Source organism: Ascidiella aspersa, chromosome 1, assembly GCF_963924565.1.
Source record: "Ascidiella aspersa chromosome 1, kaAscAspe10.2, whole genome shotgun sequence".
Taxonomy (NCBI): domain Eukaryota; kingdom Metazoa; phylum Chordata; class Ascidiacea; order Phlebobranchia; family Ascidiidae; genus Ascidiella; species Ascidiella aspersa.
Window position 1 is genome coordinate 15,877,356 of NC_139447.1, and position 26,664 is coordinate 15,904,019.

Consider the following 26,664-nt stretch of genomic DNA (forward strand, 5'->3'; position numbering starts at 1 on the left):
TAGCGGAATCAGTGTCTTTAATATACAAAAGTCCACAAAGCTCAAAAATCACCAAACATCTTAAATTGCTACAAAAATCTGCATACACCACTATTAACAAGGCCACCATACTTAAAAAGCAAGCTACTCTTCTACTTTCCCTTCCACAATAAGCTCAAAAGAAAAGGGGGCAAACATGTAACCCTCTCCTTTGTAGAACTTGCTCTGAAACTCGACCCAGTGCAAACGAATAGCATGCAGAAATGCAGAAAGTCCTTCCATCACAAGTAAAATTCCGATTGTGAGACCAGCAAATGCCCTAAAGCACAATATTTCAGACAGATTTAATTTCGAATGTAGATTTAATATCTGTTTACACATAATTTTCAAAATCTAAAATTTTGTGAACAAAACTAAATTAATAAAAAGATAAAATTTACTAACAATGAAATAATAATAAACTTTTAATTACCAGAAAACAACAAAAGTCATGACAGCACCAAGAACTCCTTGCATTGAAAGTCCGATGTGCATAATCATGCTCCACAAGACTTCGGACAGTTCTGTTTAAATAAACTTACATAATTAGTTTTTGTTCGAGTGTTTTTTTTAAACAAATTGTTTTAGTTTGTTTTTCCCCCAAGCTGATATATGGTCACAAGATTGAATTTGCCAAAGATTTTTTTATCAATAAATATCCCCATTGCAAAAGTGTATACTGAGTTTTGTTTGGAGAAGGAACCAAGACATACCCCCACCCCAAATATTATTTTACGCTGAACGCGCTTCGCGTGAAGTTCTTTATTATTATATGGGCCGAAAATTTATTTTCGGGACATATCTTGTTTTTGCCGCTATTTATATGGGCCGAAAATTTATTTTCGGGACATATCTTGTTTTTGCCGTTATTATATGGGCCGAAATTCAATTTTCGGGACATATCTTGTTTTTGTCGTTGTTTTTTTTTGGTTTCATATGGTTTGCTATGGTTTGCTATGGCATGTTTCAGACCGATTTTTGTCCAGAGCATTATAGAAAAAGTGAACATCGTAGAACTTTCAAATTTTCAGACATGGCGTAGAGTGGTATGAAGGTGCTATGTAGAGGTTTACGAGGCTGCACCCCTAGGCACCTCCAATTGGGGGACAAAAAACAACAGTGTTACGTCATCGTTTTAGTTCATAACAGCTATACTACTATCTAGCGGCAGAAAAAACTACTATCTAGCGGCAGAAATACTACTATCTAGCGGCAGAAAAACTTCAATACAGAATGCTTTCATTCACTTGCTTTATTCAGCTCGCGTCGCGATGAGGCGGCTGCTGGCATCCCTGCTGTGCCTTATTATCCTGCGCGTGCAACGTTTTTGTTCGAAGTGGCTTGCCTAGTAAAACTAGGCGCATGCGACTTGCCTTTGAGGCCTCTCTAAGTTAAAAAAACATATTGCTCTTACAACACAAAATATTTTACCACCGCAAATTTAAATGCGAATCCTTGAGGCAGTGGACACATCTCTGTTAGGACCTGTTGTAATTGTTGCACCATTCAAACATATCAACACCAGGCCTAAACAAATATAATTATACAAGGGCCGCAACAACAAAAGGCTTAAGTTTAACGCATTCTTAACGACGACGTTACAAAGCTACGTCATAACATAACGTCATAAATAAATAAATCTTGCGTTTGTTGGATTTAAATTGGCAAAACTTTCAATATAAAACGTGGCTTATTAGGCACATAAACGTGTTTGCATATTGCTCAAAACTACAGATTTAAAGTCTGTTTCAACAGTGATTGCTCAGACCAAGGCATGGTAAAAATTTACCCAGTAAAAGTTGGAAAATGTATAGCAAACCATAGACGTTAAATCATTTAGAGAAAATGAAAATATTGGCTTTTTAAACATGCTATCTGACCAAAATGTAATAAAATGGTCATACGCATTATCTACGTAAATTTTATTTATCAAATATATGTTTCGATCATTCTCGCATCAAAGTGGGGAAGTTTATGGCTCATTTCTGTTTTTACTTGCAGAAACAAATTAAGGAAAATAAAAAACAAAATATGAAATATATAATATAAAATACACAATACAAAATACAAAATATGAAAAAATAAAAAGTATAAAATAAAAAAAATAAAAAAAATTAAAAAAAAAAATTGAAAAAAAAAAATTAAAAAAAAAAAAAAAAATCAATTTAAAAAAAAAAATTTAAACAAAATAAAAATAAACACTAAGCCCCGAAAATATACCCCCTGACAAAATATACAACAACCGCACCCCCGTCTAGTTTACTATGTTTCTCTCCGTTTAAAGCAAATGTATTCGGCCCAACGGTCATAAACTCAAGGCATGTCTGGAATGCCGTTATCTCCAGCATTATATCTCTTTTATGTGGATTTTTTTAGCTTTGCGCGGATTAAACTGTATTTCAGGTGCATATTTTTGCTAGAGGTGGATAAAACCAGTGCTACGCAACCGGTGTGCCGCGACGTTTCTGGAGGTGTGTTACTTGCGTTTTCCAACTATTGATAAGGAAGCCGTAATCGTTGGTCATAAAGCAACTTCCGAGGGGCTAGATCACAGATGTTATTAAACACATATGTTTGTGTGTGTCTTTCATTGCGTTTTCCAAGTAACTAGTTTTAATAATAATCAATTACGCGAAAATGAATATCTTATTAAGGCAGGTATTTCGACCTTATAACCCAGGTGTAATTTCATGAACATGCCATCATTTTTAAAATTGTTTTAAAACCTACGTTACCTTCTATAGTCGGAAATCAAAAATCAAAATAGTTATTTAAGTGATTTAACTACTAGTAGTATAAATATACAACAATTGCTCCAGTTGCTAGTGTTTGTTTTTTTGTCTTTATATACCAGTGTTTCTTAAACAGGTGAATGGTTCAACCCAGGGTTAATAATTTTTTTGCAGCCTGGTGAACCAACCAAAAGGCGTGAATAAGGGTGAACCGTCAGAAATGGATGATAGCTCTGCAGTAAATCAACTACTGAACTGTTGTTTTTTGGTGTTTTTTGTGCTTATTGTAATAGTGAAGTTGGTTTGCACTGAGTGTATGAGTACAAAAGTTTGGTGATTGTGTGTTGTGCTTTTGTATTTATATTTCTGGACTTCAAAAATTGTAGATTTGCAATGGTAAAACTTAACTTAAGTTGATTTAATAAAAATCGAAACAACTTAAGTAATTTTGTGCTGTCATATACAGACAAGATAGTTTTATCATATCATGAGACAAGGGTGAATGAAATCTGGAGATAGATGCTAGGGGTGAACAAAACTAAAAAAGTTTAAGAAGCACTGCTCTATACAACAATTGTTTTCAAACTTTACACCAAAGTGGAAAACAAGATTAACCATATGCTTGAAACCCCTAAAATCATTCAATAAAAGACACACACACATGTGTTTGATGTGATCTAGCCCCTCGGAAAGCTTCTTTTTGGGCAACGATTAAGGCCTAAAATCATTGTAGCCTAAATACTTTATTGGCATTTTGTGATTGTATTATTAGTCTTGGGAGCTGTTTTCAAAATTAAATTAGGCTAAAGGGTTCAAAGCACCAATGTCAGGTTTCATTTTCCAAATGCTATTAAAAGCCCTCTGTTCTACAATCAACTATTGCAACATTTTTCAGGACTTCTACCAGTTTCAGAAATTTCGAGAGATAAAGGAATATGATACGTAAAATTTTTGGAGCCTTCGGCGCGTTTCATTATAAATCGCTCATTTTTCCTTGGCTGTCTAGGATATTTGCAGATGTTCCCTATTTTCGATCGACATATACTTCGTAGGTGTGCCGCCGAATTGTGTTAGATCTGTTGGTGTGCCGCAAGTGGAAAAAGGTTGCGGAGCACTGAATTAAACCTAAACAATTTACGGCTCCCCTAAACAAACATCTGGGAAACTTTGTCTGTTGCATTCCGTTTCTGGGGTTTCTTAGGTTAAATTTTCTTGTTTATCATCAAAATGGTCTACAAGCAAACCCTTTGGTTAAAATAGTATACTGCCGGGGTAACTTGAAACCGGGTTACAATTTTAATTTGTTTATTGAAGATCGTAGGATTAGCTTAATACTAATTGTCTCTTTTAGATTAAATACAATAACTTTGTAACTATAAGCTCAACTGTACAAACCTGCGTGAGCCAAACTTAGAGCCCACAGCCTCAAGTAAGACGCAGTGTGAGAAATACAACTTAGACAATATTCAATTGTGTGGATTATCTGATGGATCATCAGCTCTCCCATTTCGAACTGTAATATAAAAATTATGTTTATACACAAAATGTTGTAATGTTGTAGAACTATTTCATGCACATTTTTATATAAAACGATAAAAATAGTAATGCATGCCAAATAAACCTCTTCATTTTTCAATTCCACATGGGGGTCCTGATCATCTATCTGAGTGGACGAAGTCAACTCATCGTGATGAATGATGGAAGCTTCATCAGATGTATCATCAGCTGCCTGTGGGAGAGCAGCATAATTTCCTCTCTTGGGAATTAAAAACAAATTGATATATGAGTACAGGAAAATCATCACACCCAATGAAGCCAGTGGGTACAACATTTTGAGAAACCAAGTATAGACTCTTCAACCCAGATAAAGTTTGGGACATACTTAACTTTACTATTGTAAGTGTAGAGATTACCCACTAGCTAAGATAACTCTTAAGCTAAAAGAAAAAAAACAAAAAAACTTAATAGAAGTGCAGAAACAAGCTCATGGCAAGCTCTATAAATAATAATGTTGTGTATGGACAGGTTAACAACGTTTTAGTGAAACCCTATATAAAACAGGAAATTGATTTAAGGTCTAATCCAAGAAATTCATGTACATACAATTTATTCTACATGCAGCGGGGTACATGTACCCATGTTTAAAAAACCCTGATCTAGAGAAATAATTTCTGTTTTTTTATAAACAGTCTAAAGATTACTCAGATTGAAAGCAGGAAAGAATTACTGACATTTTATTGTCTGTGGGATATTCCCTACATATTAAATGTTTAATCTTACAAGACTATTTTTTTGTAATGAAAAAAATTCTACCTGTAATACAAATAAGACAACAATGTAGTCCAGGGTTTATTATTACTTTATTTATACCCAGCCTGAGATCACCAGTCCTCAGAGCTCTAAGTGCCCAAGACACATACAATAAATTAATATATATGACGTACTAAGTTAGTTTGTAGTGAATTTAGTCAGTTTTTAGCGAAGAGTTGAAAATGTTTTAATAGCATAATACTTCACTATTTTTTTTCAGAGATTATGTCACAAACTTACATCATAAAACAACTAATTTGATAAAAGCTGTTGATTTTCAAGGCAACTAATGGGCAAACATAACCGCATTAAACAGAAATTGAACTTAGTAGAGTTTATGGCTGGGGTGAATAAATTCATTAAAAAATGTGTAACTTTTTGGTGTTTATACAGTAAAGGCTGTCTTAAAATATAGTTCTCAGGGAGCAAGGCCCAACTGGATCCAGTCTATGTAGGAATGTACTTCAAACAGCAATGTTATGCACTTGTGTAACAAGATGCATAGGGTTTCTGAAAGTGGCATAGGCAGCTTTGGATTGTTTATCCTGTTTTTTTTCTGTTGGAAAGAACCTGTTTTTGAGATTAAGTCCTCTTAGTGCAGTGGTTTTCCTAAACTTTCTCTTCCCTTGGATACAAAATTCAATTGCCCCTAAGAAAATTAACAGCATCTGTACCTTTCAATATGTTCATACAAAATTGAGTACACGTCTGTAAAATTATAGGCTTTTGATTCGCTATATTAATTCGAACTTATTAGTAGTAAACATAGCTGAATGTTTTTAATGACAACAATAGATACCATGACAGGATATAACAGAGCACACAGCACATTGTGACGCAATTATAAGGAACTGTACACTTTAGTCAGTGGCGTATCCAGGGGGGGGGGGGGGGGGGGGGAGTTGGGGTTGGGGTTCGGACCCCCCCTTTTTGTAAGTGAAATTATCGTTTTTTGTCAGGGTTTTACTCGCCGTCCTAAGCGGCAATGTTTTAGTTTTTAATGTAATTAGGCCACGCGTCTTAAGCTAATGCGAAACTAAAATCAAACGCAAAACACCGTTTTTCTTTTTTTTTTGGTCGACCGTAAACGCTAGATGGTTTTTCTCTTCCCTTTCGTTATTCGTTCGGGTTGGCTGATCAGCAAGTGCGTGTTCGACAATTAATACCGATAAATCAAGCGGTCTCCGCCTTTTTCTCGCTGAAAACGACGATTTAGGGGCGGTGCTGATGTTTTTCGCTGTTTGCTGTCCGCGTTAATATCAGATGTCTATGGTGGCCCATGACTGCCATCCTGTTTTTTTTTTAATTTAACAAAAAAAAAAAAAATTAAAAAAAAAAAAAAAAAAATTAAAAAAAATATAAAAATAAAAAAAAAAAAAAATTATTGAAAAAAAAAAAAAAAAATTATTGAAAAAAAAAAATAAATAAAAAAAAAAAAAAAATTATTACAAAAAAAAAAAAAAAAAAAAAAAATTATTGAAAATTTCGACGTGGCCCAGGACTGCCATTCCCATATAAAATGCATTACGGTCGGACCGTCACTGCCAATCATAGAATACCTTCTATTGTGTGCTGTTCAGTTCCAAGCCAGCGCAGGGAGGTTTGCCACTTAGTCTTTTAGGCCTTCTGGTGGGATTCACCAAAGGGAAGTTGGCAGAGTAAACAAGATATCGATTAGAAATTTTTACACATTACTCAAAGCAACCTAACTTAGCCAGCAATCAGACTTTTAAAAAAAAAAAACATAAAAATATTCATATTTATGATATTAATATTCAGTAATATTCGGCCCTTAAATTAAAATGTGCCCTAAGTGACTTACATAGGGTGATAGCTACGAGTCTACTCTTCAAAATAAGATATGACTCGACCACCAATTATTCGGGGATAAGTTATTAATATTCCTTCAAAAATTCATAAAGGTCGAAAGTTTCAAATTTTGTCAAAACGTTTATAGGCTGCATCACTTAAGCAACCTGGCCGATCTTTCAATCAGGCTTTATGAAAACCTTGACAGGTTGTTATCAGGTTTAAGTTGGTTTTGCGCGGTCAACTTGGTATTCTATGATTGGCAGTGATGGTCCGACCGTAATGCGTTTTATATGGGAATGGCAGTACTGGGCCACGTCGAAATTTAATTTTTTTTTTTTTTTTTTTTAATAATTTTTTTTTTTTTTCAATAATTTTTTTTTTTTTTCTTTTTTTTTTTTTTTTTTTTTAAATTATTATTTTTTTTTTGTCAAATTGAAAAAAAAACAGGATGGCAGTCATGGGCCACCATAGATGTCGGTGTAAGACAGGGTAAACTAAAAATCTGATTTGTTTGGTTTAAAATAGTAATTTAATTTATGATCATGTTATGTCTATACCTCGGTGTTTTTAACATTAATTCTATTACCTATAGAAAGCATAAGCAAAAATGTATTTACCGGTTACATTCAATGGTTTTGCACATTTTCAGTTCAGTGATTTACGAGGTCACATGGTGTATTGGGCCAAAATATTAGCCCGTAATGGATAATTCGGGCAAAACTTTCAAGATGGTTTGAACTAGTTGCAAGACCATTAACCACACAGCTGTATGAAGTTTTAGTTAAGCTAAAAGTATCGGTGAAGTAAAATAACATGTGAGTAAAAGTGCAGAGATGGCACCGAACAAAATTGTTAACCAAAAAAAAAAAGAAACATAGTTTTTTCACCGGTAATACAAATACTGACTATAAAAACAACAAAAATAAGATTTTGAAATTCTCCCTTAAACCTTAGGATGGAATTCCCCCCTCAGGTTTAGTACCTCTGCCTTAGTGTTAAGGCTTAAGCTTAACTTGGTTGTCAATGTCATGTCTGTAAAGGAAATTTCGGACTTTTTCATTTATGATGTGTAGGGTTTGCATCTAGTACCTATTTAAAGTTATATATTGTAGTAGTGCCCCCTTGAAATTTTGGTGTTGCAGCCCCTTGACATGATTTACCAATACTTTCGCCACCTCTTCAAACACAAAGCCCACATGCTTTCACTATTACTTAAAAATTTAATTGTAGAGTGTTTTAGATTATACAAGCTGCATTACAAAAAGATGCCCAAAGTAAAACTGGAAATCGAAATTTCTTTAGCTAACTGTTAGTTTAACAATGTGATTGTTGTGGTCCCGCCTTGTGTACTTTCCTTAAGGCAGTAATCGCGTGCGCATTTCACAGTCACGTGATCCGTTAATTGAACTGCATTTCTTTACTGTTTTGCCTATGGTGTTTACTATTGGTCTGTGCTATGTAAATTGGCAATTATCCAAGCTACAAAAGCTGGTTTCATTTAATCGTTACTTCCATTCTATTTTACTCTTTGAGCGAACAATACAAGAAATACAACAGCGCTCATGTGTGTCAGCATATTCTAGAACACACCAAAGGTATAGTTATGCCTATTGCATCACAAAAGACTTTACGATGAAAGTAAGTGTCAAATATGAACACCAAGTGATTCTATTTGTACATCCATGCATGTAAATCAACTTGTAGATTTGCCGTTTAACAACTATGTATTGTATACACACCAGAATTTATACAGAGCAACATATCATGCATAGTGTGCATGGCATGTTGTGGCAATTTTAAAAAATTACTTAAAACAAGCAACAACTTACTAAAAAGGTAAAAATGGTTTGCGCAAAAAGGTGCAGAAATATTTTCGTTTATATATAGTACAAGTTGGCAAAAATATAGTTTTAGGAGATGACCTGCTGCCTTCCCCGCATGGCTCCCCATGACTTATCTGTCAACACTGTGTATTGTGTGTATAGTATGATAAAATATATATATACCCTGAGTAGAGTTGATATGCGGTTGACATAAATTAATATTTGTCAGTCACAACAAACTGTCATTTAAAAAAAGATTTGCGCTAGAAAAACTCTATAATATATATCGTCGCTAATACCAAAAACAGTTGTCCGGTAATGCCAAAATTATTTTTTATTTTTAAAATTGTAGTAGAACCACTTCAGTGACTTCATGTTTCTTAATAGTGTTGTTTTTGTGTCCATCCATTTATGACAGTTTTAAGATTTTGTGTTTGTTTTTTTATAAATTTACGATCGTTTTATGAAATAACCGCCCGAATTGTTAAAAAAAAGTAAGTAGTAAGTTGTTGAAAAGTGTTGTAACTTCTTCACCAAACGTAAAACAGAAATGATTCAATTATGAAAAACTGTTGCCGCTCTATACAGTACTACTTTAACATGGAATAACCAATGCCTTAAATAGGCAATGAGAAATTTAACTTGTACTTCTACTTTTACTGTGTAGTACTTAATAATATATATTAAATTATTCTGTTTTAAAACAAAAAACATTAAAATGTGTTTTCTCAAAACCATAAATTTGGGGCAGCCAACCAATACAGTTCCTTTTATATATAATGCCAGTATTTAGAGTCTAACAACCATGCACCTTGAGCTCACAAAAACATAAATTAAAAAAAGTGTTTTAAACAAAGTAAATGAACACCAACCTCTCACTCACCACTCCAAACAAAACAAAGGAAAAAATAAATCATGACAAATTTAGGTTACAAAATAAATTTACCAAAAAACATTCCCAAAACCACACATAAAAATTATAATTAAACCACATACCCCTCGTCGCCTAAACGGCAAGACACTGTCAGTGTTGTACACCGGATCAACTTCGACTATTAGCTAAAATATATTTACATTAATCTTAGCATAGCATAGCATAATATTATTCTGAAGACACAATGATAACTTGAATAAAATTAAACTATACCAGAATGAAGTATGCAAATGTATACCATTTTGCCAATTAACCTAAATCCAGGAACACTAAACACGGATCTGATCATAATCTTCAATAGAAAGAGAGTGGCCCAAATAACAGATAAAAGATTCATTCTTTTATTAGCAAACGTTTCGACAAGTGACCGCACTGATGATGGCAAAAGCACTTGTCGAAACGTTTGCTAATAAAAGAATGAATCTTTTATCTATTATTTGGGTCACTCTCTTTCTATTGAAAACCTAAATCCAACTGTACACAAAATGGAAATTTATGTAATAAACAGAATATTATCAAATAATAATGGTTAGTTGACTTTAAAATACCTGTCTGGATTGCCTATGTTGTCGTCGCAGAATGATAGGCCTTGCCAGAAGCATCCAAGGCACACATATGACTGCTATAGCCACGATGAGATTCTCAACAACAGCCTGCCCTGGGTACCAAATCGCCTCTTCTGGATGTGAGAACATGAACATGTTGATTAAACCAATTAGAAGACCAGGTGCACTCTGAAAGAAAACAATAAAATATGTTAAAAAGCTTTACTGCTGGTAAAAATGTTTCACCCGTCTAAAGAGCTTTGCATGATACAAGACAGGGATGGTAAATCACTAACTTGCAATAAATAAATAAATAATAATAATCGAAAACGTTCACAATGTTACCTACTTCTATATGGGCTTTGATATTCCTACTACTTCTAACTAAAACCTCCAACTACATAACTATTAAAATTTGGTGGATTGGTTTTAAATTTAACTTGATGTACCAAATTGGCAATTACCATAAACAGATTTACTTTAATGCTCATGCAATAAAAAAATAATATTTTTTAACCTCCCATAAATGAAGTTGAAACTCATGATAAGATCAATGTTATATTAAAATTTTATGTTCGTTGAAAAAAGTGTTCAACCTCGAGGTAAGCCAACTATAAATGTGAATGCCATTAATACTTTGGTTTAGGATTTTGTGCAGAAAGTTGTGTATTGTGCAGTTTTTATAAAACAAAAGTTACTAAATGCATTTAACCAGGGGCAAAAAACAAAGCTAAAGTGCTAAATAACTCAAATATGTTTCTAATATAGACTAAATTTGTAAATATTTAGTTTTTAAAGTATTGTGAACACTGTTGCTAACAAACGAGTTTTACTATCCACTTACATTTGATTCACTCGATGGCCAAGTTATCCATTTGCAGAATACGATGATGCATAAATACCCGACCATGCACCACAAAAATATCATCTTGGGAAGCCACTCGCAGTAAAGTGTCATTCTGTCTTTAAAATGTCTTGAACATACAAAACATTTTGCCAAACACATTTAAAAAACATATGATGCAGATCAATTTTAACCAAACAAAATATTACAAAATGATCAATTAAATTAGAAATGCTTAAAAAATTTATTACGCAAATACACATTTTTCATATGCATGTTTAAGATTTTTTACACAAGTTATAGAAATTAAAAATACGAATAATTATTGGGAATTATTTAAAGCTGTAATAATCGTTTTAAACAACCAAATCCAACTTACAAGTGGTTAAAAAGAGACAAAATCAGCCCAAACACCATATGTGCAAATCCCATAATAATAGCACCTTTCATTTTGTAACTGTTTTGAAACGAAATTTTGTTAAATGCGGACTGCCAAATCTAGAAAAATATATTTTATTAAATGACAAGAAAACTAAAGTTTACAAATTATTGGTACTTACAGGATCCATTCCGTATGGATATGGTGAACCCCATCCACCTGGACCACGTGATACACCTTCCTTTTTGGGATCAATCATTATTTCTGTGTATTCGGCTAAGGTGCTGTTCCTATAGACAAGAATACCATTTTAATATTGCCTGCAAAAAAGGTTGTAAATTAGTGTGTTCTAAATTATAAACTGAAAACAAAGTGTGACAACTATTTTATATTTTTGTAAAAATAGCCATTGTGATGTGCAATAAATACCTTTACATTAATTTTAAAAAGCTGGCCTTGTTTTTGTTTTTTTCATGTTATTTATCATCAGATTAAGTTATTGGTTATATTTAGTTGTTGCCATTTGTTTTATAACTTGACATAAGTGGACAGACGGATATTCAGATATGGGCTTATGCTAGAAGATATTAGGTGTTCTAAAAACCTAACTACTATTTTAACAAGAAAAACCCCAAAAACTACACTAGCCATGTGGTACACTATTGCATCGGACATTATTCATATAAGTAAACGTATAACTTCTTATCCCAAACATTGATAAAGTGAATCAGCACAACCCTTTTTCATGGTTCAAACAAGACCTAGGACTAATTAAAAAAGGTGTCAACACGTACGTCAAATTCATTGCTGACACATTCCAACTTGATCCAAATACGTTGATTGATCGGGAAAAACAATCGTTATACAAAAATCCTGTATATATTGAAAATATTCCCATAAGCAGCACCAGAAAACGCCCACCAAACATCATTAACCAAATCTGAGAAATACATATTCAGTTAAAATCCACAATATTATACTGTACTCAAATTTTATTGTTTAAATGTTTCAAACAAACTAAGGCAGTTGTTATACATACACAACCAAAACAACGTCTTGCAACATGAAACTAAACACATACATAAAACCAAAAAATTACAAAACATAATATTTACTTCATTATTTGATTTTTCAGCCATAAACCTTCTCTGATTTCTGACCATATACATGGCAAAAAGAGTCATTAATAGGCCATGACCAACATCCCCAAACATCATGGCAAACAGAAACGGGAAAGTGATAATGGTGTAAGGTGCTAAACAAACCAAAGTAAATATTATGTTCAGTTAGATGTTAAATGTAGTTTTAAATAATTACAGTAAATGTGTTTTTTATCATGTACCTGGATTTACTTCCTGGTAATTAGCCACGCCAAAAGCATCAATCAAAGTTTGAAAGGCAGATGTGTACATGTCAGTTCTATTATATGTGGGTGGAGGCCGGTCAGTTGTCATTTTTTGTAAAATTGAAGGAACAGAAGATCCACTTAATTCCTGACAATAGTAATAACTTCATTATGGCACACTCCGCTAGATTAGATGCACAACAGGTAAAAGCAACTTTCAATTAGCATAAAATTAGTTTCCTGGTTACTTTAAAAACCAACTAAATTTTGTCCCCTAACAAACAGTTTGCCTACAGTTCTACAAATATATACTAACAATAGATAATCTTAAGCACTTACTGTTCCACGGCGTAAAGCCAACTGAATTTTGTCAAGATCAATAACTGGGCACCAGCATTCAGCAATCAGGCATTTGTCAGCAATATTAACATTAAATAGATTCAGTGTGTGGTAAATTGCCTTGATTTTCCTTACCTTTACATAAATAAAATTTATAAGAGTTCTAAATAAACCATAACAAATCAACTGTGTTTTAGGATGAATAACAGCAATCTGTCGGCTGTAAAGTGTAAAAAAAACAAAAATGGTACAAAAAGTAAATAAGATTAAAAGTACTTTACTTGTAATCTTTAGTAACTTGAAAGTTTTGTGTTCCACTCTTGGTTAATTACTCTAGCACAGTGTTTCCCAACCTTTTTTACACTAGTGGCCCATTGGGCTCAATATTATTTCATATCTCCCCCTCATCTAGTTTTACAGTAAAGTATTATATTAATCGTTGTCTAACATCATATTGACTTCACTTTCGTTTCGATAAGCTGTCAGTCATATTTTAGGGTGTCTAACATACATTCACTATAGGAATTTATAGATACATTATTTCACCAGGTTATGTCATTGCCAGGAAAATTTGAACTTTCTGCACCAAGAATTTTAATCAGGGGTCGGCAACCTTTTCTAGTCGCCAACCAAACTCAGAAAGGTGTCTGTGGGCCGCGTTTTTTCATCCATACTACTAATGAAAAGTGTAATAAAGCTACTTTGAGGAAACGCAAAAACCTTATTTTAAGTCCGGGCGCACCTGGTGAGCAAAGCGAGCGCGATTTTTTGGGGGTGTACCGGCATATGTTTTAAATTTCCTGCTAGTTTTATTATTACATTGCCAAAGAAAATGTAAAAAATTATATGTGTAATATTTTTGAATGTGTTTTCCGTTTGTCCGCGACGCACTTGGCAGCCATCCACAGCGCAACGGTTAAGCGCGAAAATTTTTTCGCCTGTACTATAGTACAATAGTCAAAAAGTATTTTTATGGGACTTGTGTCTAGTTGTCAAAGGGCCGCGGCTGGCCGAATCAGGCCCGTGGGCCGTAGGTTGGCGACCCCTGCTTTAAATGTACAAACATTTTGCCAAAAACGGTGAAACGCAACAGCAACCAACAACTTTACATAAGAAAGCCAATTATTACGTAACATTGTTCAGGAAAGTGCTGTTTGTTACAATTTTTATGTGAATTTTTTATAAAATTTTGCCATCCGTACTTTCATGTAACGCCCCCTTATGTGGGTTCAGTGCCCCCCAAATGAGAAAAAGACCAAAAACGCCCCCTTGTAACTCGCCAACGCCCACAATGGGGCGGAACCGCCCACGTTGGGAACCTCTGCTCTAGCACTTACTTCTTAGTTGAAGTGCTCAAATTTTTAAATCTATTTTTTTAATGTTTAAAGTTGCACATGCCAATGGAAGCTGTGGTTTTAAAGGTAATTTAATACTAAACAGGAGAATTGACTACATACCAACAGAAATAGTGAATTCAATTAAAATGTTACCTTAATAAACCACACCCTTATACTTCTAGCTACTTGCGACAAAACCAGACGACGGTGGTCATCAGTTTGGTTCAAAACCTGAAAATGATAAAATAGTTAGATATTATTTAATTTTAGGGAACCAATACTGCACACTATCAAATTATAATTGATACAAAATCAAGGTAGTAACATGATACTAACAGTCTGGAGATCTTCAATACGTGTCATGACTCCAATTGCAATTTCACGCCTCTCCTGTGGAGTTTCTGGGCAAGGGTAGAGTGTAGCCCGGAACCTGGCAAAACAGATAAACATAAGAAAAAGTATTTATTATTTAAACAAAGTTATCTTACCCTTCACATATCTTTTTGACCCTTGATTTAAGCTGTTCTCCTTGAAAGAAGATAATGAAAACATTCTTACAAACAGTGTCTCCCTGAAATACACAAAACCAATATTTAAACTTTATATTTATCTTGCCCTTTTTAGAGAACACACAATCACCTATAAAGCAACATTGCTAAACAAAATTATCTAAAATTCCATAGTAGTAAGACCAACAATATAATAAAGCCAAAAGCACAACACTATCTACAATGGAATAAGACCTAACCCTGTCTGAATAGCTTCTTAACTCATCAAAACAAGACATAATGCGCCTAAATATCACCTAAAACTTTAGGAAGAAGGAATTGGATAACTGGGGACTGGTTTGAGATGCCCATGTTTGGGGTTAGGAGTGGATTACAATTTGGGGCAAGGTTAAAATAATTTTTTCTAGTCGTTTTGGTCTTATTCTGACAGGGTTACCGGTAGGTCTTATTCCGATTTGGATGATATTATGACTATTCAGTAGTAGTCCTATTGAAGTCTTACTCTGTGTTATAGTATGACATTGATGTTATTCTAATTTTAGTCATGTTGCTGGAGACACTTTGTTATTATGTAAGATACATCCTGAACGAATTACTGTTGAAACATCACAAAGAGTTTATTTTTTACTCTTGATAAAAAAAAAACAAGATATAGCATCCCTTCATGGCCTTCAATCATAAAAAATGTATAAGTTAATTTATTCGTTTACAGATAGTTTTTAGGTTTTGTTTTCAAACTTTTCCCCATGTTTTGGACTTTAAAAATGAAATTTGCACATTATATTTTTATAAATTTCGCTTTAAATTCTTGAAAAGTAAGCAAAAAGGTATTCAAACTGATTTATGCCAAACTAAAATACAAAAGCTTATTAAGCAAACCATGTAAATTGGCGGGTACTTCAATGAAAAAAATGCAAAGGGCTTATATCTTACATCAGGAAGCAGTATGCAATGTTTTATAAAACTTATGAGGCTAGCATGGGAGAAACATCAGCAACTGTAACATTTGAAAAAAATTCAAAATCTAAACAATCCTAACCGGGTGCCTTCAGGAGAATGAATCAGTCAATTAAATCCGGATTTTAATGCAAGCAAGGCCAGGCCAGAAAAAATAGCATGCACTGAGGTTCAAACTCATGGCCTAACTGGGACCATCGCTCTAAAACTGAGCTAGATATGCTTAGGTGGGAGCAAGTTGAGAAAAAACCATGATACCATAACGGTTTTACATACCTACTTTACCATTATAGATTGTTATTTAATAATAAACTCATCAATTTTAATTTTGTTATACCTAATACTGTTATACTTAAATTTTTTTGTGTAAATTAACTTAATAAGGAGGAGTAAATTAAACTGTAAAATTTCAGAAACTGTAAATAATAAACCTTGCCAACTTTTGCTGTGTTTTTGGTGTTCTCCTGGGGCAAATTTTAGGAATCACCAATTAAAGGTAAGCTGCTTTCTCTGTTTTTTTTTACTTTTAATCATGAAACAAAGATGCAGTTGTTATATTTTTCTAATTAGTTAAAGCACTCCTAATGTTTAGACAAAATCCCTAACTCAACTGAAAGTACCCCCAACATACCATTGGCTAATATCTACCATTACCAATATTTTATGCTGACCAACAATTAATGGTTATACAGAAAACAACTTTAACTGACTGTCTGGGGATCCTCCAGATCAGTTTCAATTTCTGTGTAGCGAAGAAACACATTTCCACGGCAAGCTCTCCAGAGAACTCTTTCAAATGCTGGTATTTGCTCCCGTGCAACAACACCAGCGACAAACCTGAGTAAATACATTCTGTTTAAAACTGCAGTAAAAGATTTAAATTTACAGGCAGCACAAACTGTAGTATGTACAGCAGAATGGGATAATATCAAGACATCCGCAAGTGTTTTTAATTTGTTTCTTTTGTAGCTTAACTTGGTAACATTAGGTGATTTTAAGTTCTTAAACAAAGTATTATGTTTTTGCCTGAAAATTTTAAGAAAACTTCCACTCTAAAGATTAGGGGTACACAACGTATTACATCTCAATAATAACAGCGAATCCAAAGATAACAACTGTAGGAAGCACATGTCTTGCCTACAATATAAAAAACCTGTGTACTCTTTGACTGTTTCAGTATGAAAAAAAAGTTTGTATCAACATATGGCCGCCAACAATCGTGATTTACTAAGCACATACATGGTCGCAGGTTGTGCACTGCTTTAAAAGATGTGCAATTGCATGAATATATCATTAAATATTCTCATTTTTGTAAATTAACTCTTTCCGTTTTTACATACTGATTTTCAGACATGCCCATACAAAAATCCTAAAATAACTCTTAACTATTTTTCTAAATATGGCCTGGTGCATTCTTCAAACTATAAAAGTCTTAATTTGCTACAACCTGATAAATGAGTTATTTTAGGGCCTAAATTAAATCCAATTCCTGGATAGTGTTTAATGAATTAGCTTTATAACAATGCACAAGTTTGACAACTTGCTTATATACCGCAATTTGTTAAAAGGTGAACGAGCAGATTCCAATAGAGATTGTGTGCTTTCGTCCTCAACAGAAAGGGCAAACTCCTGTTGCTCATGAAACATTGCAGCCTAGAAACAAGAAATGGTAACTTTGAAATCTTATTTATACTAATAATAGTATTTTTCAGCAGGTAAATTAGTACTTTGAACAATTAAGATGCAGCTTCCAGGTATGTATATAATTACATTGTTTAATTGTTGATAAGACTATAGGCTTTTACAATTTTTAAACACTTTTTTTAGGTTACTTATTACAAATAATTTGTCTTAAAAGTCATGTTTAAGATTTCCAACACATCTTTAAAAAGTTTTGGTAATTGCACACTTAAGTTTAATAAATAATATCACTAGAGAAAACAACAGCATAATACCTTATAATTAATATTGTTATTAAACATGCAATGTAAAACTATCCTGATAATCCTGGACATCCTCAAAATGTGTTTATGAATTCAGTTATAACAATAATTTCACCTCTTCAAAAAAGTTTTGAGTCTTTCTTAAGATATGCTTCAGTTCAGTTAATTCCAGAAAGTTTCTTTTTAAAGCATCCTGATTGGTCAGAACTTCTTTCATGTCAATCTCAAGTCGATCAAACTTCGACTTAAAATATAATTTGATTTCATTAAACCAACTGTTAATAAAAACCTTTTTCATTCATTACCTCAAGTTCAAACATTTCCTTTGGTAACGGAGCAATAGGATTTTCACCACTATCATCAATAGGAATGTTATCTTTTTTTAATTCCCTTTCCAAAAATCCTGTGAAGTATAATTGGTGTTTTTTATTGCAGCACAATATATTTTAATGTGACACAATATAATACAAAGGTAACAAAAGTGTTTACAATGTATAGTATACTAGATATTCTTTATTTTTATTTACTTAAACACAACAAAACAAGGTCTGTAAACTTTTGCAGTTACTTAAGCAGTTGGCATGCCAGAAGACCATGATAGGTATGTGCGCTGTTAACTGGAGGCTTTGTTTTTTTGTCAAAGGTAACACAAAAATTATACACTGAGACAGGTACTTTTGAATGTATGGAACAATCGAACTTTCCTTAATATTTACAACTTTTTTTAAAACCACTGTACAATAATGTTTTTCAATCTTTATACCAAATTAGAAAGGGAGACTTTTGAAGCGACAAAATATCTTTGTAATATATTGGATTTGGGTTCTAATTTATGATGGCTTGGTTCACATCATATCATTAAAAACAATAAAATAGCAAAAACAAGTGTTATGTTTGTTTTCAAGAGTCAATGACCTTTTAATCCTCTATCAAATGGGGGTACAATTTCCAGTACTTTGACAACTTAAGATATTTTAAAAGAGTCATAAAAAAGGAAAAGCTATCCGTCAAATATTTGATGTGTTTAAATGCTTTTAATTTAATTAGAAAACGCTCATTTGCTAAGGACTGCCTTGGATAATTGCCCATGTGTTATTGACATTTCAGCGGCATTTTTTTAATGTGGCATATTTTTTAGCTTGTTTAGTTTGCCAAAGATTGTGGAGCACTGCTTTAACACTAACCACTCATTAAAATAGCGCTGCGCCTTGTATAGTTAGGAATTGGCCTTATATAATATATCATCTTTCAGTGGGTTACCCCAGGTCAACTCTAGGCTACAATGTGTTTATTTTAGATTGGATAAAATTCTACACTGCCATTTCTAAAGAATGGCATTAAATCACATGTTTTTTGCTCTACCCAGCGACATTTAGGCTGGATCCCCACCGGACCTCAGACACGACGCGACAAAACATGTCTGTCTGTTGACTTGTCGCGTCGTGCCTGAAAGCGACTCTGTCCAATCCCCACCGACAAAGCGCACGAAACTTCAACTGGTCAAAGCTATACACTATATAATTTAGTCGAAGGCAAATAACATTGAAACTTTGGAAGAAATATGTATTTGGAAACGTAACCAGTAGGGATGTTCAAAGTAGAATCCCAAGGTATTCTAGAATAATAGGTTTCGAATCTAGAATAACGAATCCAGAATAGCGAATCCTAGTATATTTTTATTAAATTATTTAACCTCGATTTTGTTTGGGGAAGGGATTAATCTTAATCTACCCTACAGGGCCCACAATCACAGCAATAAATCGCCCAAACAATTTTCTAACATGTGTACATTATAATTAAAAAACTCTCTCATATGTTTAACATTCTTAATAACTGTCATCTGAAGCCGTTCTGTAAACTGTAATATGTCAACTGTCCAGGTTGTGTCCAAAACTTATATTTTTGCCAATAGTGAGAAAATGCAACACTCCACACAGAAGCTTAAGCAATTCGGTCCTGATTTTGAAAGCATTGTTAAGTCTTATTGCTTCTTTTTTGACTAACATGATCTGTTATGCAGTCAAATGATGTACTGCAAAGAATACAAAGTTATTATTGACATAACGAATTCTTGACAATTATGTTGTGCATAACTGCATAACTTCCCTGAATATTGGCCTAAAGTTGACCTTAAGTAACCCCATAGCGCATTTTGTGGACGGCCAGCACGTTTTGCAATGCTATGTTACTTTTGCAACTTAACGCATTTAGGGAAATTGCGAACTCCACACCTGACATTACACGTTAGCCGCTCGCCCAATAACGCTTGATTGACACTTAATTATTAGACGAACGTAATTGGTCGCCCGAAAAAACGCTGACACTGCACTACGAGGTTACATTTAAAGCAAGCACTATAAATTGGTCGCCGCGGCGACAGGCCAACTTACCACACGCGTTTCGGTAAAACATTAAATTATATCGGTTCCAATTACCCGAAATAAATGGCAGAATATTCGAATCCAAGGATTCGATATTCTACTTTGAGCATCCCTAGTAACCAGCAGTTTATACGACAACACAAGTAGTGGGTATACTCTATTTGTGAAAAAAAGGTAAAGAGAGTTTTCTTTCCATGTACTTTTTCACACTTTATTAAGACATGAAGATAAGTTTTAAAAGTACTCAAGGGTGTCTTCAAATTTGTTTTTTAAACTATAGTCAAGCTGGTAAAATCATACATGGGAAAGAAAGATACGAATTAAAAGGCTTTTCGACCTTTCCAGGAATATATTTTTATTGGAATTAAAAAAAATAACCTGCTTAACCTTTTAAAATAACATTCCTAATATAAAACCTACAAAAACACGTAAAAAACTAATGGTTTCTATCAAAAAGCATCTTCAGACATGGTAAAAAAGTATTGCACGCGCTATATCGCTAAAAACGCGTTTAGTCGTGTCTGTCTGCTGTGCGTAAGATGTTTGAACTATATCAATTAGGGTTCTGACAAAACTTAGCGCTAACTCAAAACCTCTTACAAAAATCCGATCATAAGGTGACATTTGCATACAGAAGAAATCAGGCACCATAATATCACAAAATCAGTGATTTGACTTTTTTCATCAAGAAAAATTTATCAGTCAGATCCTAAACTATGTTTAAATAGGCAATTTTGTATTTTTATTCAAAAAAAATGTAGTTCTTACGTAGCTTTCTTTCCATCTCATCACATCTTCTAACCTCGTTGACAAATTTTCTTTGAAATGCATTTACATCAGAATTGAGCTAAATATAAACACATTTAAAATGAATTAGAGTGAAAATCATTTTACAAATAAAAGTTTTAAAATACCACTTTTTAACTGTATAGATAAACTAAAAAATATAAAAAGGCAGCAACGTTGTGGTTCGACTGTTGTTTGCGGAATTTAGATGAAATAAGTTTGTGTTTCACATTTGTAAGGGATGTAAAGTTATATTCATCATTATTATTATTTATTTAAATCATAAGAAAAAAAAGTGAAGACAAATCGTTCTCAAAAAACAAAACTTAATACAAGATCAGGAGGAGATTATTATCTTAATTGTTCATCATTGCAATGAACTAGTAGATCAAGCCTGCTAACTCCAGGTCAAGTAATGAAATATGCTTTGTATATTTTGAAATAACTGAGCAATAACATCAATCCTAATGAATAGTAGATAAGTCAAGCTGTTAAAAATATTTAAATAGCTGGAGGTATTACCATCATAGAAGAATAAAATGGTACAACTAGTTAGAGAAAACATGAAATAATTTAACAATTTTTTGTTTATCCTATTTTAAGGTTATAACCATGTGAGAAACTTTTGTATGTTTAACTTTATTAAATTATTAAAGTTGAACAACCCTAGTGTGCATGTGCCAAGGGAGTGGAAAATCAGCAACTATTAGGTGTTTTCTTTCATGATATATGCCTAACTTTTATAGTTAATAAAATATCACATTTTAAGTAGTGTTGACCAGGAGGTCAAAAATTGCATGGCTGTAGTTTTCCTGCTGTTAAAAAAAATAGACTGCACCCCATCTTGACGCTTTTGAATTGCTATAATGTGAAAGTTTGAATTAGTTTTTGGTATAAATTTGATTGTCAATTGGATATTGTGGATATCAGTAGATGAACACTGAGCAGGTAAGATTTATGATATACTTCCTAATCAAATAAAGTTACTTAGCACAGAAGCAGGAAACCGGTGCAAATATATAAAGGAAGTTACATGTTAACTTGCCTAAGACAAACCATGAAGGCTACAACCATCATGCATCTTAAAAAATTAAAAATTACCTTAAATAGCAAAAAATTGCAAAAAAAAGATAAATAGCAAAAATTAAAAATTTAGCTTACGTCACGAAATTGAGCCATCCCAAGTTCACCCAGCTCGCTGACACAGGCAAATGCTGCTTCACTTTGCAAATAAAGTTGTGTCAAACACATTTCTTCGGAGCGAAATAAGTTGCCCATTTTATTGTGTCAGACACACCTTACTTCCATATAAATATGCAGCAACCTTTCAAGTTCACAAAGTTGTAGTAATTAAATATGTTCAAAGTCATAAAAAGCTAATATATAAAATGTAAGTTAGTGACTGAGATTCTGGTTGCTTGCTGATCTGGTACTTTGCCTCTATCAAGTTTAAACTTAGGGGATTTTAGAATTTCAGGTTTTGAATCTAAAATAACGAATCCTGAATAGTGAACCCCTGGTTTTACGTATTTAACTTTTTTACTCATTTTAACCTGAAACACTTTCATATATATAAGGAATATCCGGCAGACAATAAAATACTTTTTTTTACCAAACAGTTTATTCTTTTTTTCAAAAGGGGGGATATTAATCACATAGGCACTAAACTTTTAAAATTCTAGGGGATTTTATAGTCAGTGCAAAACGGTTACTTGTCAATATCACCAACAAAACGTAACTGTCCTTTGAAAGACATCAATGCTTCTATATAATATTACTGAACCAATGCGGTCCATCTCTCGTAATTTGGTCATAACAAATAGCCAACACGCATTTTTTTAAGGACAACATTATAGTGCGAACTACTTTGTTCCCAAAACATAAATGGTCCAAGCCAGAAGTTCTCAACTTTTTCATAAAATATAACTATTTTGCAGAAAACTTATAAGTACAGTATTTTCGCTAAGTGGTTAACTGTGAAGTAACATAAATCAAAATATCAACAGTGTACAATGTAGAGACAACATTGTGTCGCACTCCCTTGGGCATTTATCGCACTCCCTTGGGCATTAGAAATGCACCCAGGTTGGAAACCACTGGTCTAACCAATGTCTGTCTAATACAATACTTATTACACGATATTTATACAAAATACTTACATATAACAGCGTTCAAGTTAAAATGCTGACAAAGTCGTAGCATACCTGAAGACATTGCCAGTAAAGCAAGCGAAAAATTTTTGTGGCACACCCATATTTCTTAATTGCTTGCAATTTTTTATTACGTAAGTCACATCGATTATTTTTAAATAACTAAATGACAATTTGTTTTGTGTTGGTTGCACTTAAAAGCTTTTGCTTTGGATTAATGTTAAAAGTTGGCATAACTTAAATTGTTTATAGTTTCAGCTTTCAGGGTATGCAGGGCCTTTGTTATTACCTTATAATTAGGGCGATTATATTTTTGATGTAAAAAAGGTCAAAATTTACAGTTGGGTCAAAATTATTTCAAGTCAAAATCGTTTAACAATGCACATAAATCGTTCAAAAAATTGAAAAAACTCTAAGTCAGCTTTTGGAAATTATCATTCAGTTAAAATTTAGCAAGAAATTTAGTTTGAGTTATATTTAACAACATATTAACTGTAATATATCTTCATTATAAACGGCAGAATTGGATTCAAATCCAATTTGGATTTCAACTGAAGAATCCACAAATGTAATTTGAACATCCCTTCTAGTTTATGTTTTAATCTTTGATACATGATGGAAAATTCACTGTGAACTAGGTAAAAATGACAATAAAACAGAAATATCTGAATAGAAATCACCACAAAGGTTGCGCCTGCTTTGTTTTTTATGAAGCATAGGATAGGTTTTGCTGATAAATTACTTTAGCGGGTGCAATAAGATAACCATCGTGCTGCAGCATTTCTTTCTCTTTATTTGAAGGATATACAAATTAGTATAATAATAGGTTAGCACTTTCATTGCCCAAAAATCGGAAACTACAAATATAAGGGGTACAATGCAAAATGAAATTTTACATGTAATAACAATTTATAACCTAGCTTTAAACCGGATGCTGTGGCCAAAATGTTATTTAATTTAATTTACACCCTGGCTAAAAATATATTTTTGTTGGAAATGTAAGCAACAAATATAAATGCAAAAAAGGTGGACATTTGTCAATGTCAATGAATGAACTTCAGTGCACTTAAGTCACTGTTTTCAAATGACCTGACTTGACTTCAAGTCATTTGGGCAAAATAACTTGGCTTGACTTGAGTCTTTCGGACAAATGACTTTGGTGAAATGAAGAGTTTTCTTCAAGTAATTTTTGTATAAAATTAAGCTATTTATCCAAATGTTTGCATATAAAACAAATCGCTTGCTATATGTTGCGTTTTTCTTATTTAATATTTGAGTTTTTGTTTCATATTCGTTCTAGTTTAAAAATGGTAATAGTTTAATGTTATTTTTATGAAAAGGACGTGACTTAAAGTTGACTTGCACTAATTATGACTTGACTTGAGCAACTGATGACATGGACTGGGACTTGACTTGTTATTTATTTAAAAAGACTTGCCTTTGGACTTTTGACAAGTCCTTTTAAAATGACTTGTTTACAACACCACGTTTTCAGTGTCCTAAGAGGACCATTTATTTTTCTTTAATAAAAGACATATACTGTAAAAGGTATACAAATCATATAAATTTAGGCTTTTCATTTAGCCCAGCAGTGCCATTTTTGTGATAGTATGGTTACGTCTGATGCATTATAAAAGGTATAACACTGGTCTATTTTTCTAACTGTTTATAACAGGGGTCGGCAACCTTTTTCTAGTCGCGGGCCAAAACCAAACTTAGAAAGGTCTTTGCGGGCCGCACAAAATTTATACTAAGAATTGTGTTATTTTCATGTTAGAACAACTGTGAATCAGGCGGGCGTCGGTTTTTTTTTCACTTAAAAACGTGTTTAATTATATTTAAGAAGATAGTAAAGTGTTGACGCAAAGTGCGAAAAAAGCGTTTGTTTGGTTTAAAATTCGAGTTCACATGTCGTCATCCTTGGAAGCCTACTAATGAAACGTATAATAAAACTACTTCGAGGGAACGCGATAACATTTAAAGTTAATCTAGCTCGGTGTTTGTTAACCTTTTAAGCCAGGGGACAGCTGGCGAGCGCAATTTTTTTGGGTATACCGGCATTTCTTTTAAATGTCTTGCAAGTTTTTATTATATTGCCGAAAATAAAAAATAAAAAAAAATATATGTCCAATATTATTGAATACGTATTCCGTTTTTCCGCAACGCACTTGGCAGCCTTCCACGGCGCAACGGTAAAGAAGCGCTGATCTAGTACAAAAGGCAGCTCATCAAAACGCAAACAAACCGGTGTAGAATGATCATTCACGTGGAGCGCAAAGAATTTTCGAACTTACGTCACAGTTAAAATACTTAAAATGTATGTGAAATTGATTCGCGTCTAATTCGACTAAGAGGCGGCGGGCCTGATGAATTACATCGGTGGGCCGGGCCGTAGGTTGCCGACCCCTGGTTTATAACATTAAACAATATATTATATTTACACTAAAAACTTGTTTTTTGACAAAAATATAAGGGGTTTTCAAATTTTTTGAGCCATACCTATACACAATTTATCGAAACTCATGCCATTTTTTAACACTCGTGTTTTTGTTAATTTTACAGAAAATGGCGAAAAAGTAGTAAAAATAGTGGCCTGGTGCCTTTCCTCAAAACTATTTTGATATACACACTGTGTGTATAGTAAGGTGCACCCCCAGAGTAAGAACCCCTGCTGCTTGAAACTTCATTTACCAAAGGTGCTCACTTAAGAAGTGTTGATTTATAGTAACTGCCAAATCAACACTTCTGTACTTAAATGCTTAGAATGTCCTACGACTATTTTTAGCGTTGGTCTAGAATCCTACCACTTTTTTTACAGTAACAAAAGTATGTTGTCAAAAATAAAATTACAATTGGAAAATAAATATGAAAGAATGAATATAATAATAATTAATACTTGACCAACTCAAACCCAAATTCGCACCCTAACCCAAATTGATGGTAATATAACCCCCCAGACAAAATGTGGTAAGATTTTAGAAGAGCGCCAAAAAAGTGGTAGGATTCGAGACCAGAAACCAATTCTATTTAATCTTGTAAATCTTTAATCTGGTCCAGAGTGTAATATCATACTACTGACTTTGACAAGCAAAATGTCCAACCAGGAACTTTTTCAATTGTAAACTTCGGTCCACAACCAATTCTTTCTCATGTAGAAAACAGAGGCATCTTAAATAGGTTGACTTCTAAAGACGTGTGGTTCAAGCAATTTAATCACGCGATAAAAACATGCCTTTTTCAGTGACGTTCCACGTCTTGTGACTTCTTAAGATTATTAACACACGTCACGGGTCTCCACACACACTTGGTTTGGTTTGAGATCGCACTGCATACGAATATGGCAGGAGGATCAACCCACGAACTTAAACCTAAAATTTAATAGCAAGCCTGCGATGCGACAAAACTGACACGTCTTAATTATGCTCTTAAACTGCGTCGAAATACGATTGTCACGTGAAACACTGACACCTAGGGTAGAGCAATATACTTTGGCTGAAGTAGCCTACATTGAACAAACACT

At 33.3% G+C, this 26,664-nt stretch overlaps 1 protein-coding gene across 4 annotated transcripts; it reads right to left on the reverse strand.

Moving 5' to 3' along the window:
* On the reverse strand, positions 1-26,372 carry LOC146168038 (V-type proton ATPase 116 kDa subunit a 1-like). Of its 4 annotated transcripts, none has more exons than XM_083391869.1 (22): positions 22,156-26,372; positions 20,977-21,055; positions 18,133-18,230; positions 17,943-18,071; positions 17,437-17,537; positions 16,595-16,721; positions 14,907-14,989; positions 14,755-14,848; positions 14,572-14,649; positions 13,082-13,216; positions 12,740-12,890; positions 12,513-12,652; positions 12,192-12,337; positions 11,579-11,687; positions 11,398-11,516; positions 11,019-11,148; positions 10,178-10,363; positions 9,692-9,754; positions 4,372-4,479; positions 4,146-4,263; positions 452-542; positions 1-298 (listed from the first exon to the last, which is right to left on the reverse strand). In XM_083391869.1, exons 1-22 carry the CDS (start codon positions 22,270-22,272, stop codon positions 124-126), a joined length of 2,577 nt encoding a protein of 858 aa, XP_083247995.1. In that variant the 5' UTR covers positions 22,273-26,372; the 3' UTR covers positions 1-123. The 4 variants fall into 4 exon arrangements, with proteins under 4 accessions (XP_083247995.1, XP_083247987.1, XP_083248012.1 ...); XM_083391861.1 differs by having other exon boundaries at positions 4,372-4,506; positions 22,156-26,371; XM_083391886.1 differs by lacking the exon at positions 9,692-9,754 and having other exon boundaries at positions 22,156-26,371.
* Positions 26,373-26,664: the final 292 nt, after the last annotated feature.

Coding starts and splice junctions, on each gene's coding strand:
- LOC146168038 (XM_083391861.1), bottom strand. CDS start 22,272: ATGGGCAACTTATTTCGCTCCGAAGAAATGTGTTTGACACAACTTTAT. Junction 21,056..22,155: donor GGATGGCTCAATTTCGTGAC/GTAAGCTAAATT, acceptor GTTTATATTTAG/CTCAATTCTGATGTAAATGC. Junction 11,688..12,191: donor GTGTCAGCAATGAATTTGAC/GTACGTGTTGAC, acceptor TCTTGTCTATAG/GAACAGCACCTTAGCCGAAT.